Consider the following 20,206-nt stretch of genomic DNA (forward strand, 5'->3'; position numbering starts at 1 on the left):
GACGTTCCCACAAGATAATTCCAAGAACCCCCCACCCCCCGGCGTTTCTCCTTCCACGCCCCGCGTTATCCCACTGCGTACTCCCAGCGCATGCCTTTGTTCCCATCACAACAAGCCACGAACAGATGGCGCTCTGCTTGGACACGAGTGACAGGCACCAGCTGGCAACCAATCGTGTGTTAGGAATCAGCTGACTTGTCTGGACAGCGCCAGGTGCTACCATCATATTTTCTTAGCGGAGCACGAGCTGAAGGAGTACGTAGAGAATCGCTGGCAGTCAGTGAGCGGATTGCGGGTGGCGAGATAGAATTGTTTTCCCTCCCATTTAACGGGACCATGCTCTCGAAGCACACATACGAATCGCGACGGTCTAGACAGACGAACCTGATCTCCTTATAAATATTTGCATAGCCCTAGCTAGGTTTTTTGGTTAGTCACACGTTGTAATATAAACACGGTGCATTTATTTATTTATGTATATATGCACCTATTGTGATTTTTTTTTTTTTTTTTTACTGTGCACAGGCGAAACATATTTTACTTCTGCGTAATCAATTTTGAGCTCGAGCTGCGAAGTGTGAATGGTTTCTACTCATTGCTGTTTTAAAGAGGAGATTGCCATGCTAACGAGGTAAGTGAAATCTATCACATAAACGCTTATTATACCAACACGGACTCTGGCATTCAGGTATTTAGTCAATAGGCAAATGAATTCATATAGGGAATAGGATGTTTTTAAGTGTGACAAAAAAAACCTTTATGTAATTGGACAGAACACATAGATAGCAGCCAGCTATTGAAAAGATATACGTATGTTATCATCACAAATCTAAACACCTTGCTTTTATGATCGTTCTTTAGTAGTGCAATAGCACCTATAGCCAGCCTACAGTAATATGCCCACTATAGCAAGGAGAACAGCAACAAATGCGGTTGTTGCTCAGGAAATAGGTGTTGCCACTTATTTGTAAAGCGTATTTGTGTACAGTAGAAACACACTGCCTGACTTTCCCTTTCACGTGAATGAATGTCACACAGCTCCATGTTTAATTAGATTCTTACAATGGTTATACGTAGCAGTTTTCTGTTTCGAAGGACATGCCGGAACAATGCTGCACTCAGTTGGGTGTGCAAGGGCAGCAGTATGTTACTATGTGCGTGCCCATAGTTCTCATTTATATCCGTTTCTAATCATCGACCGTGTACCAGAATGTATATATTAGAGATGGCACAGACACCGGAAAACCCCAAGATCTCTGCATGTTGCTAAGCACGTGCGCAGTAAAAATGTGAACATCTCGTGCGCATTGTGATTAACAGTGATATCATTACACGTTTAATGTCTCGCTCCAGCAATTTCTTTCTTTCTTCAGATTTTGAAAAAGCAAATGTTGGCGGAACAAAATTTGCTAGTTTTATCGAATTGCACGAAATTAATGTCTCTGAAAATACTCACCCTTGATCTACCTTTCTATGTCTTGAGTAGACGTTGCTTGCCGTGTTGTAATTACAGTATGCTGAGCTTAATGATGTCTTCTGCATACTTGCTACAGTGTCTCACAGTAGATGTTGTGAAACAAAGAACCCAGTTCGTTGCCTTTCCATGTATTTCTGTTACATTCAGAAGGCGATACCTAAACATGTGTGGCTTAAAGGCAAGAGCGAAATTGCGTTAGCTCCTCAAAAACCAAACTGCACCGTCAGAAACTTCCACGCGGCGTGGCTTGGTGCAGTGGGCAGCTGATGCACGCTGTTGTTCGGTGGCAGCGGCCTGTATGATCCACCAAACTCTGATTTGCATTCAAATGTGAGCGCGTTCTGGCAGATGTCTCGGCTCTTTCATTCACCCCAGGAATGCGGCTGGGCAAGGAGTCTTAAGAAAAAAATCCAGACAATAGACAATCGCAAGAAGTTTGGAGAGAGAAATGGGGGAGGGTTATGCGGATTGCGAAGCATTGTGTTCGATTACCTCAGGACTGTGGTCCCTGTTGATGCAGCTGTTACGTGTGGAGCGTAGTTACGAGAGAATTGCACCTGTTACTCATTGTTGCGACCAAGCTGTTATCTGCCCATATTAGTGTAAAAGACCAGAATTTCATAACTACATACTTCATGAGTTGAAACATTTCCCATGCATTTCCCTTGTTGAACTCAGGATACTTCTGTAGCAGTTGAATCTACAGCAGATGCAGTTGTAATCCCCAACTGTGAATCTGCAGGGGGGATACTTTTATATTGGAGTCTATTTTTTGTTGTCCCTTTGGTAATCAAAGCAAAGTATTGTTTGTTTTTTAATTAATAACCCTTATAAATGTAACCTTCTTGTTTGGCATTCACCACTCCAATTATTTTGCTATTTTTAAACTTATACTTAGAAAGAAGGATAATCTGACACCAAGTGTGTCACATGTCATATCATTTACATTCTGATAAGTACAAAGAATGTTATTTTGACATTGATGTCCTCTGGCCTTGGTTTTGGTATTTGCTCTGGTACTGGTATTAGGCAGGGTTGTCCTGGGGAAACAGTGGTTAGTGAAAAACAAATACACACACACACAAACACACACACACACGCACACACACACTCCATAGGGAGCAGAGCAGTTGTTTTTTATCACCTTGGGCAATGATGCCTTTTTAAAAAGGGGCATCATGAACATATTTCTCCTTTGTGAAGGTTGTGGAAGATAAGAACAGAAGCGGGAGAGGCAGCTGCTCCCATAAGTCCATGTCCATAATCTGTTTAAGAAATCTGTCTGTGCAGCGGTACAGTAATGAGCTGTGTGGTGTCTGAGGTCTGGTAACAGTGACAGAACAATAAAAGGCATACAACTTCAGTACTTTGTGCTGTAATTTGCCCTCTTCTCTGTCTTCTTAACTTGTAAGACTTTTTAGTCCTAGTCTTAAGTTTAGTAAGATGTCAGAGTGTATTATAAATTACTGTAAAACAAAAAGATTTTGAACATTTTTTGTGTAACCTTTCAGACTAAATAGTTTTCCAAATCTATAGTTACAGTTATTATTCATGTTTGTAGGTATTGTCTATGTTCTGAAAGTTATGTATATGTAAACCTAACAATAATATAAACATAATGATGACTGATGTAACTCAAGAAGAGCATTAGCTCTGTATAGATGTTGTTTCACAGCAGCAGAGTGGTTGTAGGACTTGCTAAAGTCAGCATGTTTGTAGCATATAGTGATGACGGTACTTTGGCTTTGCTGTATTACCGCAGTCAGGAGAAGTAGTGGTATTGGGGGGGTAGTAAAGTCAATACTTTCACTGCTGGAGATCATTGTTGAGTCCAGTTGTTTAAAAGACAGAAATGGTTAGATGAAAAAAACTGAAATGATGAATGGAATGAATTTAGCTGAATGCAGTGAATGGCCCCTTTCCATGTATCCCAGTATGTGTTACAGCATTAGTTTGGAAAAAAAATAATTTACCAGGTTATTATTTTGCACGTTGCCCAGTTTGAGTGTTTGTTTTTTCTGCCAGTCCAGTGTTACTGAGTATTCTGCTGAATGAAGTGTGGTTGTGATTAACTGCATTACATTTCACACAGGCTGTTGTGTTCCTTGTTTTTCAAGGTGAGTTTTCCCTCTGTTTGAGCTTGGTCACCATTGTCTGCTCCTCCATCTTGACCCTTCACTCTCTCAAACTCAAACTGTTACAGCTGTGTAAAAGATTCCATTAATGCACAGTGGGTGGCTTGCATAATTTCACATGGCATATGAGGTAATACCTGGGCAGAAATCTGTATCTAATTTTTTTGGAATGCTCACAAAAACACCAGATTTTTTGCACTTCTGTTTTGATTTTTATCTTCAGATCCAGATATATATATGTTTATATTATATCATATCTTTCTGTTCCTATGCAGAGTTGGCAGGCCTCTCTGCTTTTTCTATGGTCTTTATTGTCTTCTGTAGTATTTCGTGGAAGACATTTACAGCTAAGTCCTTAAATTTCATTGTATAATTCATACATACAGAAATGTAATAAAATTAAATAAATTGAATAGGTTTGAGAGCAAAATAATTTTGAGTCACTAGTATCAAGTGGCTACTTGATATATCATGAGTGTTTTTTTTTTTTTTTTTTTTACTTCAAGCAAGATTTCTCGAAGCTGTCTTGTGGCACACTATGACCAAGAGCACTGTAGCTCTGTGTACAACCTGTCTGTGTAGGTTTGGATGGGGAAAGGGATTCTTGTTTTGGGTAGTCTCTATTTCCTCACTTATCCCACTGTCAGACCAGGCTCCATGCAGCTGTCAGGCTCATTTGTGTATGAAACAGACACGTCAGCGGTGTAGCATGTCTCCATGGCAACCAGAAGAACACAGGGCTGTTGCGCGATTTGCGATTCAGAGACCACTGTTCAGGTTTTATGTCTTTCCCCAAATTTGGACACCCCCCCCCCCCCCCCCCCCCCAAAGAAACTGGGGAGAAAAGGTAGTTGGAAGAAATGTGGGTTTGGCAAAAGCAGCATTTTCGGCTGTCACATACAAGATGAACACATGTCACAGGGCTGCAGATGAAAACCTTTGTCTTCCAGGCTTTACAGAAAGGGCAAGGTCACAGCATGCAGTGTAAAAGTAACAATGCTGCCCTCGTTAAGGAACGCCTCGGCTTGTTTCACCGTATTGTGTCCAGAGTGGCATTTTATAGGGAGGGATGCTGTCACAGTGTAAGGCTTATGGCTCATAAAAGCCATTGTTAAGAATTAACCAGATGAGCAGATTAAACGACCTTAAGCCGCAGAAAAGAGAAGCGGCTGTAATAGGATTGAAGTGCCCTGACACAGAAGTCTTTTGGTGGTGGTGGGGGTAATATGGAATGTAAATGTTATCTTTGTACATCCACAAAAAATGACAGGACTAGATCAGAAAAACAGACAATCAGCTTGTGCGTTTGTGGTATTGAAACCAGACATAATCTCCCTCATTCACGAAAGTTTTGTCTCAGCAGTTGGTCTCGTAACCAAAAGGTTGCATGCTCAGTTCCTGAGAGGGGTTCTGCAGTTGAGCAAGGATCTCCAGCTGTATAAAAAGATGACATGTAAAATGTAGGCAATATATGATATACATTGCTATGATAACTAAACAATGCTCATAAACAGATTCGGCTGCTAAAAGATGGTATGTCTCACAGATGTCAGTCACAGAGTATTCTGTTTCAAATTAGTATTGCAATTATGGGATCAGTGCTACCAAATAATATTCAAAGCTTAAGAATATGTTTCCCTGGATGGAGATTTTCCTGTTTTCCTGTCACGGTAGCACTAACATCTTAGGAGAAATTCAGTGATGCAATAAAGCCATACATACTCATGTACGGTACCCATTTGGAGACATGGAGGGAGGCAGCACATAGAGAGTTTAGACACTAAAGCTAAATGTGACGTTATGAGGAATAGAAAGGACAAAGTTCTGAAAACATGAGGAAAAATCAGCACTCTGTAGGTATAACCCACCTCTGTGACTCTCATCGTTGACCTACTGTGATTGTGACAAAGAGCCAGGTGTGTTGTGCATGACAGGTGAGGGAAAGCTGGGGAAGTGTCAAGGTCTCAGAGATTCAGCAAAACAGCTATCTAAAAAGCATATTTAAAAAAAAAAGTTATATTCTGAAGCAATATCTTGACATGTCCTAGCTGACAAATGTGTCACCTTAGTGTGGGTGTAGTGTGGGTTCATTATCACTTATGGCCGGATAAGGCTGGTATAATAGATTTGGCCTTTTAGATGGATGAGGATGAAAACCCTGAATGGAACGAGTAATCTGCTGCTGTGTCTTTGAACATGAGCTCTGTTGACATATGACGTGCAAAAGCCCAAGGTTATTTAAGCTCCGTAAAAGAGAGTAGTGTCTGTAAAAATAAGCATGACTGTAAGCTGACTTTAAGAGGCAAGTTAATCCATGCTGGTTTAACATGCTGTTTGGGCCTTCATCAGTAGAAAGAGTGGACCCAGAAATGCTGTAGTGGCTGGGTAATGCACACACTCAAACTCATACACACTTTTTTCTTTTTTCTTCTTCGCCTAGCAGACGCTTGTATTCAGAGTGACTTAACTCGGTTCCATTTATTCAGCTGGATGCTGAGGGTACAACAACAGTGAACTACCTGGGAATTGAATCAGCAAGCTTTTCCGATATGGGTCTGCTCTGTAATCGTTGCCGCACGTCCACAGACACACACAAGCACACCTGCATGCCCACACACACACACACATGCACACACGCACGTACGCATGCAGACACACACATACAAATACAATCACTTTCATTTGGCTTGATGTTTCCCTGGGTAGAGGCCTCACTGTGGTGTTGATTGATTGGTCATCATTCATCACTGCAGCTTAAACACGGCTCTTCTAATTTGTAATGATTTTTCAATGTCCTGAATTTGGTGTGATGCTAATTCAAATGAGTGAACATTTATTATCTCAAACGTCTGAAAAATGCGTCGTCTCAAAAGCTTTGACTGCAAGCGTTTGGCAGCGCTTCCTCCCCAACTCTCTACACCCACCTCCATACCCCCACTGAACCTGACAGGAAGTCACTCTGCACTGGCACAGGCTGGGTTTCCTTGCTGAGCAGGATACTGCACGGAGGTGTTATTTGGGATGGAGACATGCGGCCTTCCTGGTGCCCTAGACAGCAGGGCAATTTATCTGAAGAGCCCATGTGATTCTGTGGTGCAAAAACACTCAGTGCCCGTTATCAGGGAGAAGCTGACAGTGTTTCTGTGATTGGCTGCATTTCCCTCAGCTGCTGATACTGTACGCTCAGCAGTGAGGCACATGAATGCGAGAGCATCAGCCGACTTCTGAGGGTATCCCAATCGCAAACCTTGGGCATTGTGGAGTTCCCGCAAGATGCCTTATCTTGTTTATTTATATGGAAGAATCGTGTGATGGGATTTTATTATGCTCTTCTCTCTTGACTCTCATCACAGCAGATTACTCCCTGTGTAAACCAGATTCGGTAAAAAAATAAACACTAGCCCTAGCCCCCACCCACCCACCACTCTTTCTCCTGAGAAAAAGGTAGATTTTAATATTCGGCATGCTCCAGAGACCTGACTGTAAATGAGTAAATAGAGGATCTAGAGCCCTTTGTTTTCAGAAAATAACACCCAAATAAGTTTTGTAACATCAGTGGTTTTTTATTATTTCTTCGACTGCATCCAAATGAGCTCTTATTTTGTCCCTGGCTTACTTAGTCCTGGACCCTGTGGTATAATATACCCATAGTACAAACACATTGTAATATACCTCCCTTTGCAGTGTTATACTGTTGGGGTGTGATCTCTTGCCATTTTTTTGTGAAAGTAGTGTTAGTAGAAGTGAACTAGCAATGATTTTAACACTGGTTAAGAGGGTTGTGGTTTGAATCCTTATTTAGACACACTGATTTTGACCCTTCAGCTTTACCTCAATTTAATAAGTTTTCACAAACAAGGTTGCCTTCACAGGGTGGTGGTCCAGGTGGCCAAGTAAATATGAACTACAGGCTGGATAGTTAATAACATAAATTCACTGTGGAATATATATATTTCAAGTACAAATCAATGTTCTTTGATGTTGATAAGGCAGATATGTTGGTAATATATATTGATAAGGTAAAATATCATGCAGATTCTACAATATAATGCTTTTTTCGGGTGAAGTTTAGATGCATGACGATTTTGACCTACCCAGTTATTGTGAAGTACATGTAGTGCTTTAGTCTGTAGTAGGAGTTTGACATCATAATGGCCACTGTAGTACCATAGCAGGGATAGTCCTAGTCTGGTGGGTTTTTAGCAAAGGGTTTTGGGGGGTTTTTAGTCTGTTCACAGAAATGTAGTCAGAGAGGTGTGCAGTAATGATCGAGGACCAGGGCTCATAACCAGGAAGTTGAGTTCAATTTTGAGGTTGCTTCAGTACATATTCCTCTCTACATATCAAATCATAACTGTAAACTGTGTAAGTCTGCCTTAATAATGGATAATAATGCATAATATACAGAGTAAAAAGGAAATATTATAATCATGCTGATAATGATAATCACCCACAAACCATGGTGGTCCTTACAGTTTTGGAAAAATGAGTGATGTGATGTCCATCTATTTATTTGAATCAGCCTAGATTTTACTTTTTTTTTTTTTTTTTTTGAAGGTTTGGTTTTGATAAATGGCAGTCATGGTGGTCCTTAAGAGTTCCAGTACATACTGCCTTGCACATGATGACATTCATTGCACATTCCATATCCACATGCGTAGAAGCAGATAAAGATTTTCCTTATTAGAGCCTTTTATGGACTATATGACTAATTCTACATTTCATTACAGTGAAAACACTGATCTTGTGTCTGTGCAAGATGCATGCAGCATTCTTCTCAAATAAGCATGAATGAAAGTAATCGGTGGGAGGAATCATTTGCATGTGGAGTTAGAGTAGCGGAAGGGAATGTAATTATTGTTATCAGCACTTATCGGAGGAAAACAGGCGCTGTCCGTTAGCGTGTCTTCATTATGGATTTAGGTTTCAGAGCGGCGAGGATTGTGTAGGAGCTCTCACACTTGTGGCACCATCTCCAGACACCTCAGGTTCACTGGGCCACGAGTTCACTCATGGGGAAAACCTATTTTGTTCCATTACATTATTTGCTGAGCAGAGCCCTTATCCGGAGCAGTAAGTACCTTGCTCAAGGGTACAACAGCAGTGCCCCACCAGGGAGTCAAGCTAGCAACCTTTGTATTATAAGCCATTCTTCTAACCACCGTGCCACACTGCTGCTTTCTCGGCTCTGGCTTTGCCCCAGGGCGCAGATGGGCGCTCTGTTGTGGCGGGATCAAGGCATCCCGTGGGGATGGTGGCCTGAATGTGGGCTTTTAATCGGAGTTCCCGCTCCGACGGGTCTCCAGGATGTGAATGGCAGATGCCTTATTTCTTCATAGCCTAGCGTGAAGGCAGAGATTTGCACAGCCGTCACCTCTGATTAGAGGGAGTTACGGAGAGGGAGGCTAAGGGCTGAACTGGGGGCCCGTCCTCATGGTGTGGTAGGAGGGATGTGGAGGGAGGGCCACTGCCACCATTGTGATGTCATCACACACCATGTATGGGGAAGACCCTGACAAATCCTGGCAGGGCACAAGAGAGGAGGTTTAGTTCCCATTGATTTATTGCACTTACTGCACTTAAACTGCACTAAAGGCACTGCCATGTACGGCTTGTTTATTGGACTTGATTATCATAATGCATTTATACACATCACTGATGTTAGACTCACAGTTTTTCACATTTCCAATGGTACTCCATGCATGCTTCTGGCATTTTATGTCTGATGAGGTTTTAATATGCGGTTGATGATGCCAGAGTTACAGTCAATTTGTCAGCATGCCGGTAGATACTAGACACTGAGGTAGTGGGTATTATTCATGAATCCACATTAACATTGATTAATGAGCAGTGAAGATAAAAGTCATCAGATTTTCCCTGAGAATACAGCGGCATTTCAGTTTCCTTGGAACAGAAAGTTATTATTGGTAATGCTGACAGCTGTCTAGGATGCTCAAGACAGTTTTTTTTCTCCTTTTTTTGGACGTATGAGATTTGTGGTCTGAAGGACTTATGACTTTGCAATTGACTGCAGTGGATTTCAGGTGGTCATGGAGGCTGTCTTCTTATTTAGACCACAGAAACAGTACTTCATGAGCAATGCTATTGTGGTCCCATGGTTATGCTGGGCACTTGATGTACCCAACTCTTAACTTTTGTTATAATCACTATGGCAAAACAAATCCCTTTGTCATAGAGGACTTAATAACAGATTTGTTTTGAGAAGAGCATGTTCTTGAGACTGTTTTTATGTTCATAGATTTTGAGTTGCAGCTTAAGCCCTGCATACATCAACACATCCCATGTGCAGTACCCTGATCAACCAGAACTGGTGTTTCCTGGAGGATCTTTACCACCATGTACAGTACAAGATGCTTCAGGTTAAAAATTACCAGTGGTGTTTTCTTTTACACATGGTGTATGGTTTAATTTAAATGATGGTATAGTACTAGCCTAACCATCTGCTGCTGTTTGTATTTGAGTGTCATTGTATGAGCTCTGCATATTTGTGTTATAGACTAGTACACATTTGCTTACCTACATTTTTGTTTAGTGAACACTGCCTTCACCTTCTCTGGGATTGCACTTTCTTAAATCACTTACTCCACTTGCTTTCTGATCGGCTTGGTGCTTAAGGTTTTTCAGTGGCGGCTAACTGGTGGTCAGGTGAGGCAGCTTAAATGTAAATAAAATCTATTATTATTACTACTACTTTTATTATTACTACAGTAAACTCAGTCTTAAGTGAAACCGTGATCTCTGTGATTTTTATCCCTCTTACTGCAAAGGTTTTAGTCCTAAATTTGTCTGATCATAATTTGAGAATCTGAAATTATCCTCAATATGGGGCAACATGAGCACATTGAGAAAACAATGGATCAATTTGAGATTTCCATCAATTACCACATCCATGCCACAGCCATATTCTCATTATTGTTCACAATTTTTTTTCCAGTCAGTTTTTTCACGCCTATTCATTCACTTGCCCATCCATATTGAAAAAGATTGCATTCAGAAGGTTCCAATACTCCAATAAGTTATGTATTGATTTAAAATATACTGTAGTGACATATCTGGATAGCTTCAAACACATGTACTTCTGTATTCAGACATCTGTATTGGTGTATCAGATTACAATTTGGCTGTTGTCACAACGTCCCTGACCTTCTCACTGCACCCTCCTGCTGTGGTTGTAGTATGAAAGGGAAGCCGTGTGGCGTAATGGGAAGGAGTAGGGATCATAACCCAAAACGCTGCCAGATGGATTCCCAGGTGGGCCCCTGCTGTCGTACCCTTAGGAAAAGATAATTAATTGAAATCTCCTCAGTAAATATCCAGCTTCATAAATGGATGACATGTAGAAATTGTTTAGGTAAGAGCATCTGCTAATGTAAATGTTGTGTAAATGGCCGTGGTAATAAATTTCCAACCCCTCCCAGGCATTTCATTTTGGAAAAGTGCAAAGAGCAGATTGATGAATGTGGGTTGCCACAGCCAATATATATCCCCTTCATCAGATATTGAAGAGCCTGCAGGGAGTGTCACATTCTCCATGATGATTTATAGAATTGTCCTTTGGCTTTGGAGTCTCAAAGGTTATGTCCACTTAGAACAGTGAAAGGGAACGGTAACATAATCAAATTATTAACTGTTTCATTATTCAGGGTCTCTTTTTATATATTATATTTACTGACACAGATCAGGTATCGCATTTTATTAGCTACACTTACTGCTGCAATGAACAATTCTTCAGTCATGGTTCACCCCTAACCTTCTATTATTTAAACTATGGTTGTACATTTAAATGTTATACTCATGGTGGGACCCATAGCAATAATTCATGGAGCAAAAGCAGGAACTATTAGGCACTGAAGCAAGTTTTTGGAAATCATAGCATGTATTATGTAAGGTACTTGTGCGCGGATGTTCATTTATTCATTTTTATCATAATTTATTTGTTTTTAGTCTCTTTGTGGTAGCGGCCATGTATGAATATATGAATCATTATTCCCCGCATTCATGTATATATTTCTTGGAAAATAAACTTTTTTCACAGTTAGCAGGTACTGTACTGTTGGTCTGATTACATTGTTTCAGGGAGGTTGTATTGGGATAATATTGCCTTTAAGTCAAAATAACTATAATATATAATACACAGGGTCCAGGACTACGCTTCCTTAACAAGGTGTGCTTATAACCAAGACTGCAGTGCTGTTATGTTTTGTGTGTCCCACTTGCCATTCCTTTGTGCTGCTGTAAACACTGGCTAATGCACCTGCTGGGGTTATGGGATGCGTTAAGTGCGGTTGGCATGTAGCGCTGTATGGAGCCGGGTCCCAGGGGAGCCATATCTCTGCAAAGCCTGCAAAAGCACAAGTGGCGTCATTGGCAGCGGTGTCCCTTATGTAAAGGGCACGGCTGTAACCACACTTCCTTGGCAACACCATTACCATTTTTTTTTTTTTTTTTGGGACCGGAGGGCATTGATGCATCCAGTCAGGTTTATGATCACCACTTGCCCCAAATAGCCCTGATGTTCCTGCAGTCACAACAGTTGCCCACCGGCCTCTAATTGATTTCCAATGGCTCATTAACGGGTTCTATCTCACCGACTGCGTTGTAGCTCTTTGGTTTTTCTTTTTAGTTCCTCATGTTGCTCTGCGTGGCCCTCAGTGAAGTTAAGTGCTTTCCTCTGTTGCTGGGTAGATTATTCAATAATGTGACTGCCGCATTTAAGTGCTGTGCTGTATGTGGGCCCCCTCAGTGCAGTTCTTGTTATTCTGTGATGAGAGTGTTCTAAGAAACGTCAGAGCCTCAGAGGGTGAGGGGAAAGGGAGGAAGAGGCCAGAGAGAAAGCCATGTAGCAGCTAACACACTTGTGAAAAAAAAAAAAAAAATTGTAACGCTTTTATAATGCTGTCCTCCGTTGAATGGGAGCTGTGCTGGTGGGGTTAATGCCTCTTGATTGGCAGGCTAATACCCATGTTGTCTGTGTAGGTGAGTCAGCACCAGGGGCCATCTGTCATGGCAGATGCCCTTCCCACTCCTGGGTTCAGGTGCCATTCCTCTCCAACCAGAGAGCAGAGCCAAAGAGTCGCACACAGAGAGGGGAAGACTCTCCGGTCCTCCTGCTGCCCTCAGTGCTCCTGTACGGTGCTGGTGGATGCTCGGATGATGCCAGTCGAATAGAGATCCATCCCAGCAAAGTGGACAGCTGGATCGTGAGCCGTGGCAGCTGGTGAGACTCCAGCATTTAGTCACCACACCTTGTGGCTGCAGTGACTCTCAACAGTATGACGCTACATTTATTAATCGAATTAATCATCTTAGCAGAGCCCTCCTTAATCCAGGGTGGCTTACACATATTACAGTTTTACATGCGGGAGTTTCTCTGAATTTGCGGGTTTGCAATTTGTGGTTTTAAATATTTGCTCCAGGCAGCGCTCATTGTTCCCAGCTACATTCTCTATCCCTGGGCCACAGAGCACCGTGTCAACCCAATTTCTTACATTTTTTTTTACACATCTCACACATTTAATGCATTATATTAATAAGCATATTTACCGCTTGTTTATTGCATTGTTAATTTTTGACTAAAAACATGGACCCCTGTTAGGCGTAAGTCTTTATTTAGGGTGCAGCACAGTACAGCACAGGGGGTCTCTAGAACGTACCCTCGGTGAATGCCAAGGACTGCCTGTACTTAATGCAGCTTGATGTCAACTGAAAGTGTATGCATTCAGTGCCTAGCTCAAGGGTGCTTACAGCAGCGCAGCAGCCCCCCCTCGACCCCCGCCCAACTCAAACTTCCAGCACCAGTCTCTACGCCCGCCGCTCATGCCATCGCCACATTCCGGGTAACCCACAGGCGCAGTAAGCAGCACCACTGCGGCCCTGTTGCACTGCTGCAGACACAGAGAGGGAGAGGCAAGCCCCGGGGTGGTGCAGCTGCATCTCAGCGTGAGCTCCTCCTCACTGCACTGCAAGTCAGAGTTGCAGCTGTTGTATTTTGAAATATTCCCGAAATAAGGAGCAGCCTCTGCAATTGTGCTCATAGAGGGTTGTGATTTTTTATTGTTAAATTGACTCTGCCTTTGCATATTTAGAATACTGAGTGAACTGAGTAAGAATGTGCATTCTTGGAGGTTTGGGTGAGGGTGTTGGCAAAGAGGGTAGCCTAAGCTTTGATTTTGACTTAGAAGTTGAATAAGCCCATTTTTGCATAGTAAGGAGACTGCAGCAGATTCTCTCTCTTTGCATATCCTCTGGTTAGGTCTACAAAGCCAGCAGTGCATGTACCATTGACTTTGGGCACAAATGTGGGTTTGTACAATCAAATGAAGATATCACCATTCAGTTAATTTCAACTTTGTCATGGTGATCTGTAAATGTTTTAGGAGAAATGTATTGAGGCAGAGTGTAATATACAGTTTATATACCATTTTAAATATGTGTGTCAATATTGAACTGTTGGCTATTGAGATTTTATCAGTCAATGCTAACCTGATGATGTCAAAGAAATGTTGTCGTTATGATGGAATCATATGGCATAGTGATGTTATGCATTCAGAAGTAGATTGTTGCACAATGTCTCCCTCCCCCAATCTACAGTGGGGGTACAACTCTCTGACCTTTTCCTTGTAGACTTGTTCTTCTTATACTCCAATTAGTATATAAAATGTAATGTGTTAATTTGGCCATATGAAAATGATGTGTACAGCAACCTACGGACCACAATATACGTGCATCCTGAAAAAACTGAACCTATGTAATGTGTAATGTATGTGAAAGAAAAGAAATAGATATAGAGTGCAAACTAAAAAATGTATCTGCTATATTTGTCTTGTATCATGATTGACCCTGAATCTTTCACATTTTCGCACTTGTTACATTTGTATGCATTTTATTTATAGTTGTATGTCATTGTGCTGTCATACTCTTCTATCAGAGATGGCCATCTGCTAAGAAAACTAGCTCCCCTTGAACTTCATTGTAAATTTCAAGCAGATGAAACATGAGAGAATTTGTTTTAACTCAAAAAGCCACAGTGGATTGCACTTACTCTTTTACCTGTTTCCAAGGTATTTTGAGCAGCTGGCTTATTTAAGGTCATTAAATACTTTCCTAGTGATGAAAATAAATACCAATGTTATAGCTCTGAAGGACTGTATTTTAAAGATTTTTTTCTGTCCTATTGGGAATGTCAGATTAGTCCCTCCAAAAAACAAAAACACTGTATGTATTGGAACTCTTGTCAAGTGGCTTTCAGTTAGTGCTTAAAGCTGTAGCTTGAAGTACTAATATAAGATGAAGCTTTATTACACATTTTTCCAACTCTTCTCCCTCTTTCTTTATCCTCCTGTCCTGTTGTCCAGTAAATACAGTCATGATTGAGTTAATCGGGTACAGGTGAAACACACATCATTTATGGCTGTAAATGTCACATTGTGTAGCTTTACCTCTAAAAGGTCTGCAGATATAACTTACAGATGATAGACACATTTATAAGAGTGGCTATGTATTCTCTTTCATCCTGAAAAAGAAAATAAAAATAAAAAATGTTTGTTAAGTAAATGACAGCTTGAAGTGAAATATAGAATTATTTACACAATATCCTGTTTGTTGGCTGATATTTTTGTTTGTAAGATCAAAATACAGTATGTAAGAAAGTTATGCGGTAAAAAAATCACTGCTCAATGTAAGCGATTTTTTAACTTGCTTGTGAAAAATGCACTGAGCTGAAATTGGTCCTTCATGAATATATGAAAACTAAATGTTCCCAGGACTGTTGGAATATTTTTGCACTACATTGCTGTACAAAAATCAGACCTCAGAAGACCTTACATGAAAAGGAACATCAAGAAGGAGCATCAGATTGTGTGTGTATGTAACTTGCATGCATAACGCATACTAAAACATCTCAAAGAATTTAACGATTCTGGGAACGCTAATGATGCACATTTCATGGGCTTCTTGGAGAGATGAAAGCACTCAATGAAATGTGATCTCACTTCAAGTGTACCCCATTTTGAGGAGGGCTTAGTATTGTGCATGCATAATAGTAGGCTGATTTAGTGCTATGTTAATTCTGTGCGTAATTCAACCTGGCAGAAATACCTTTTTAAAGTTAATGAAGAGGTACCGGATTTGCTTGTTAACGTCTATCCACCTATTTACTTTTGGAAGTGTTGAATACATGTATTTTAAATATATATCACTGGGCTCATTATTGCTGTCGCTCTCGTTCCTTCAGTTTTTTCCTACTCCACTCTGCTGTGCTGTCTTCAGCAGCATGATATCATTTACTTGCTTGTTGTCTGCTTTTTTTCTGCGGCAACATACAGCTTCACACCTTACTCATTTTGTTAACATTTATGCAATTTCATTTTTTCTTGAACAACTGTAGCCCCTTGAAGCAATCAAAGAATCGTGCTAAGCAGTACAGCAGCAATCTGGGATTCGGTCCTCCAGGATCCGGTCTGGAATGTAGATCTCTAATCACTGCACCGCACATGACCCTGTGTTACTGTGTTACTGTCTGCCATCTTGCTGTGCACATTTTATGATACATTTTTTGTGTGTGTGTTTCAGGTGCATGCAGCGATCCTGATAGACCTGATAGGAAGAACACACGCCATCCCTGAGTGCATCAAAAGCAGACAGAGGCACAGAGGAAAAGACATCTAATCTTCACCTCCTGCTCAGCACACATTCAAAGCCACTCCCCACAGTGTATGAAGTCTAGCGCTGCACAAATTACAAATGAACAATTCAGTTTAATCACAGCCATACACCTGCTCTCAAGGTCATCCCTCACCTCTGGATTCTAACCCACCTCAGGTGTGTGCAGGTAGACAGGGACAGGTAGCATGGCAGGTAGGACAGCGTCCTCCTGCGTGCTCAGCCAGCTGTGCTTGGGCCTGCTCCTTTCATCGGTGGGCTGGTTGCCGGTACAGGCCAATGAGTGTCCTCAGCTGTGTGTGTGTGAAGTCAGACCGTGGTTCACCCCCCAGTCCACCTACAGAGAGGCTACCACTGTGGACTGCAATGACCTGCGATTGACGCGAATCCCCACTAACCTGTCCAGTGACACCCAGGTGCTCCTGCTGCAGAGCAACTACATTGCCAGGACCAGCGAGGAGCTGGAGCAGCTCTTCAACCTGACTGAGTTGGACCTGTCCCAGAACAACTTCAGCAGCATCCGGGACGTGGGTTTAACTAACATGTCCCAGCTGACCACGCTGCACCTGGAGGAGAACCAGATCACCGAGATGTCTGACCACTGCCTACAGGATCTTACCAACCTGCAGGAGCTCTACATTAACCACAACCAGATCAACTCCATATCTCCCAATGCCTTCTCTGGCCTGGGCAATCTGCTCCGGCTCCACCTCAACTCCAACAGGCTGAGGATCATTGACAGCCGTTGGTTCGAATCTACGCCGAACCTTGAGATCCTCATGATTGGGGAGAACCCTGTTATCGGGATTCTTGACCTTAACTTCAAGCCTCTGGTTAACCTCAGGAGCTTGGTGCTGGCTGGGATGGACTTGACCGATGTTCCCGGAAATGCATTTGTGGGATTGGACAACCTGGAAAGCCTCTCCTTTTATGACAACAAGTTAATTAGAGTGCCGCAGCTCGCCCTGCAAAAAGTTCCAAACTTGAAATTCTTAGATTTAAACAAGAACCCGGTACACAAAATTCAGGAAGGGGACTTTAGGAACATGCTGAGGCTGAAGGAGCTTGGTGTGAACAATATGGCGGAGCTGGTCTCCATCGATCGCTATGCGCTTGACAACCTCCCGGAGCTGACTAAACTGGAGGCCACAAACAACCCCAAGCTGTCCTTCATTAACCGGCTGGCTTTCCGGGACGTCCCATCTCTGGAGAGCCTCATGCTGAACAACAACGCTCTGACCGCCCTCTACCAGAGGACAGTTGAGTCATTGCCCAACCTGCGGGAGATCAGCATCCACAGCAACCCGCTGCGCTGCGACTGTGTCATCCAGTGGATGAACTCCAACAAGACCAGCATCCGCTTCATGGAGCCCCTCTCCATGTTCTGCGCCACGCCGCCTGAGTTCCGGGGCCGGCATGTGAGAGAGGTGCTGTTGCAGGTGACCGCCCGGCAGTGCCTGCCCATGATCTCCCAGGACACCTTCCCCAGCCACCTCAGCCTGGATATTGGCATGACCTTTGACCTCGACTGCCGTGCTGCAGCTGAACCTGAGCCAGAGATCTACTGGGTTACGCCACTGGGGAACAAGGTCACGGAGGACACCTTATCTGACAAGTACCAACTGAACAGCGAGGGAACCCTGCGTGTCTCTCATGTACAGGTGGAGGATTCAGGACGGTACACCTGTGTGGCCCAGAACACAGAGGGTGCCGACACACGGGTGACCACCATCCGGGTCAATGGGACGCTACTGGATGGGGCCCAACTCATGAAGATCTCTGTCAAGCAGACAGAGACCCACTCTATCCTTGTTTCTTGGAAGGTCAACTCCAATGTCATGACTTCCAACCTGAAGTGGTCATCTGCCACCATGAAGATTGATAACCCTCACATCACATACACTGCCCGGGTCCCCGTAGATGTCCATGAGTACAACCTCACACACCTACAGCCAGCCACTGAGTACGAGGTGTGCCTCACCGTGTCCAACGTTCACCAGCAGACACAGAGGTCCTGCGTCAATGTCACCACCAAGAATGCAGCGTTTGCCTTGGAGATCTCCGACCAGGGTACCAGCACTGCCCTAGCTGCTGTCATGGGCACAATGTTTGCTATCATCAGCCTGGCTTCCGTTGCGGTCTACATTGGAAAACGGTTAAAGAGGAAGAACTACCATCATTCTTTAAAGAAGTACATGCAGAAAACTTCCTCCATCCCCCTGAACGAGCTCTACCCTCCCCTCATTAACCTGTGGGAGGCAGATAGTGAGAAGGACAAGGAGGGTGCTTCAGAGACCAAGCCCACCCAGGTCGACACAACAAGAAGCTACTATATGTGGTGAAGTGTGGAGACTTTGCTTCTAGGAGCACAAAGACATATTCTGGCTTTTTGAGCTTAAGTTAAAAAAATCAGATTTTTGTTTTGAATTATCAGCTTTGCTCATGTGGGGCGGGGTGGTAGTGGACAGACGAAAAGCTATGACTTTTTTAGTGAAGCTGAATGCCTGTCCATCTTGCCACCTGCCTGGACACTGAAAATGGCAGCTTTCTTTAGCTTCAGAGACTTCTGAGTTGCTGTGCTTTATTTTTGTGCTGCATTCGTTTATTCGCACAGCTGGGATATTGCTGAGGACTGTCCCTGGGGCCTAGCGCATACAGAGGAAAGAACTTGACCTGTCATTTGGCCCTCTGCCAGTATTCGTAGAGATCTGCAATGTTTCTTTCTCTTTTTTGTAAAACAGTTTAACTGTTGTGCACTGAAACATATTAACACACCTTTTGTATGGACTTAAATATAAGCTGACAAAGTGAGATTAGACTTGATATAGTGTCTATTGAATACCGTTAGCAATTGTACTGTAATGTTGTATCAACTATCATTTGAACTTTTTTGGTTATTAACAAAGAGATTTTTTTAATTTAGAACGTAGTTTGCAGATATAAGCACTGTAAACGAGCAATAGAAATGTGAATGTTTGATAACATAACTAGATAAGTAGTCAACAAAGCTTTTTTTATTACCCTTGATTACTCATATTCTTTTTTATTTGCTAGAAATTGTCAATGACCACTTAATTTTGTTGTGATTTAAACACGCAAAACATGTTGTATATGGACGAATAGATTAAAAATAAATTACAGTTTTGTTCTCATATTTTTTTATATGAGGCTGTCCATGCTATGAGTCGTTATTTAATCTGTAACCACATTTGTTGACTAAAGTTAGAGAAAGAGAGATGGGGATAACAGAAAACACACAAACCTGGATGCGCTGACAGAAGCACATGCAGATGATTAATGAATCAAGTCACTGTGAATTCATGAGCTGTTGGCTGTATATATATATATGTGTATATATATAGTCTACAATGGTGATTTTCTCTGTAGTCATAGTTTTTCTCTCTCTCTGAAAGTCAGCAGGATTTATGACAGGGAAACACATACACAGAGAGAGAGAGAGAAATTGCTGCTGAAGCAATTAAAACAACACAGAATATAAATGTGCCCTCCTTCAGGCTCCAATTATGGACACAAAGGCCTCCCAGAACCTAATAACTATTGCAAAGCCACATCCTCAGAAGCATGTAGGTCAGATTCAGATTCAGGGCCTTATTAGAGTGCAATGCCTGCCGTGTTCTCAAATGGAGACACTATTATAGGTGTTGATGGACATAGGTGCATACCTGAGTTTGGAATATGCTGTGCATCCACATGAGCCAGTGTGATTCAAAGGTACTTAATGGCCATGGAGGTGGTCCCTGACTGAGTGTGTAGGATTGGCGCTCAGGGTCCTTAATGCTGCCTGTGGCCTCTAATGACGTTTGGTTTAATTGCCTCACCTCTCTTGGGATGGAGGGGTCTTGTTACAGTGTGCCAAGGATCAATACAGATCAAAGCAGGGAGTGATTACAGA

The 20,206-nt window shown here is 42.4% G+C and overlaps 1 protein-coding gene across 1 annotated transcript; it reads left to right on the forward strand.

Annotated features, from left to right (window-relative positions):
• The first annotated feature begins 246 nt into the window (after positions 1-246).
• On the forward strand, positions 247-18,635 carry LOC118779276 (leucine-rich repeat neuronal protein 1-like). Its single transcript, XM_036531310.1, has 2 exons — positions 247-631; positions 16,204-18,635. Exon 2 carries the CDS (start codon positions 16,482-16,484, stop codon positions 18,633-18,635), a length of 2,154 nt encoding a protein of 717 aa, XP_036387203.1. The 5' UTR covers positions 247-631; positions 16,204-16,481.
• Positions 18,636-20,206: the final 1,571 nt, after the last annotated feature.

This window comes from Megalops cyprinoides, chromosome 6 (assembly GCF_013368585.1).
Source record: "Megalops cyprinoides isolate fMegCyp1 chromosome 6, fMegCyp1.pri, whole genome shotgun sequence".
Classification (NCBI taxonomy): domain Eukaryota; kingdom Metazoa; phylum Chordata; class Actinopteri; order Elopiformes; family Megalopidae; genus Megalops; species Megalops cyprinoides.

Bases quoted from the DNA above. Each gene is read 5' to 3' on its own strand.
- LOC118779276 (XM_036531310.1), top strand. From the start codon at position 16,482: ATGGCAGGTAGGACAGCGTCCTCCTGCGTGCTCAGCCAGCTGTGCTTG.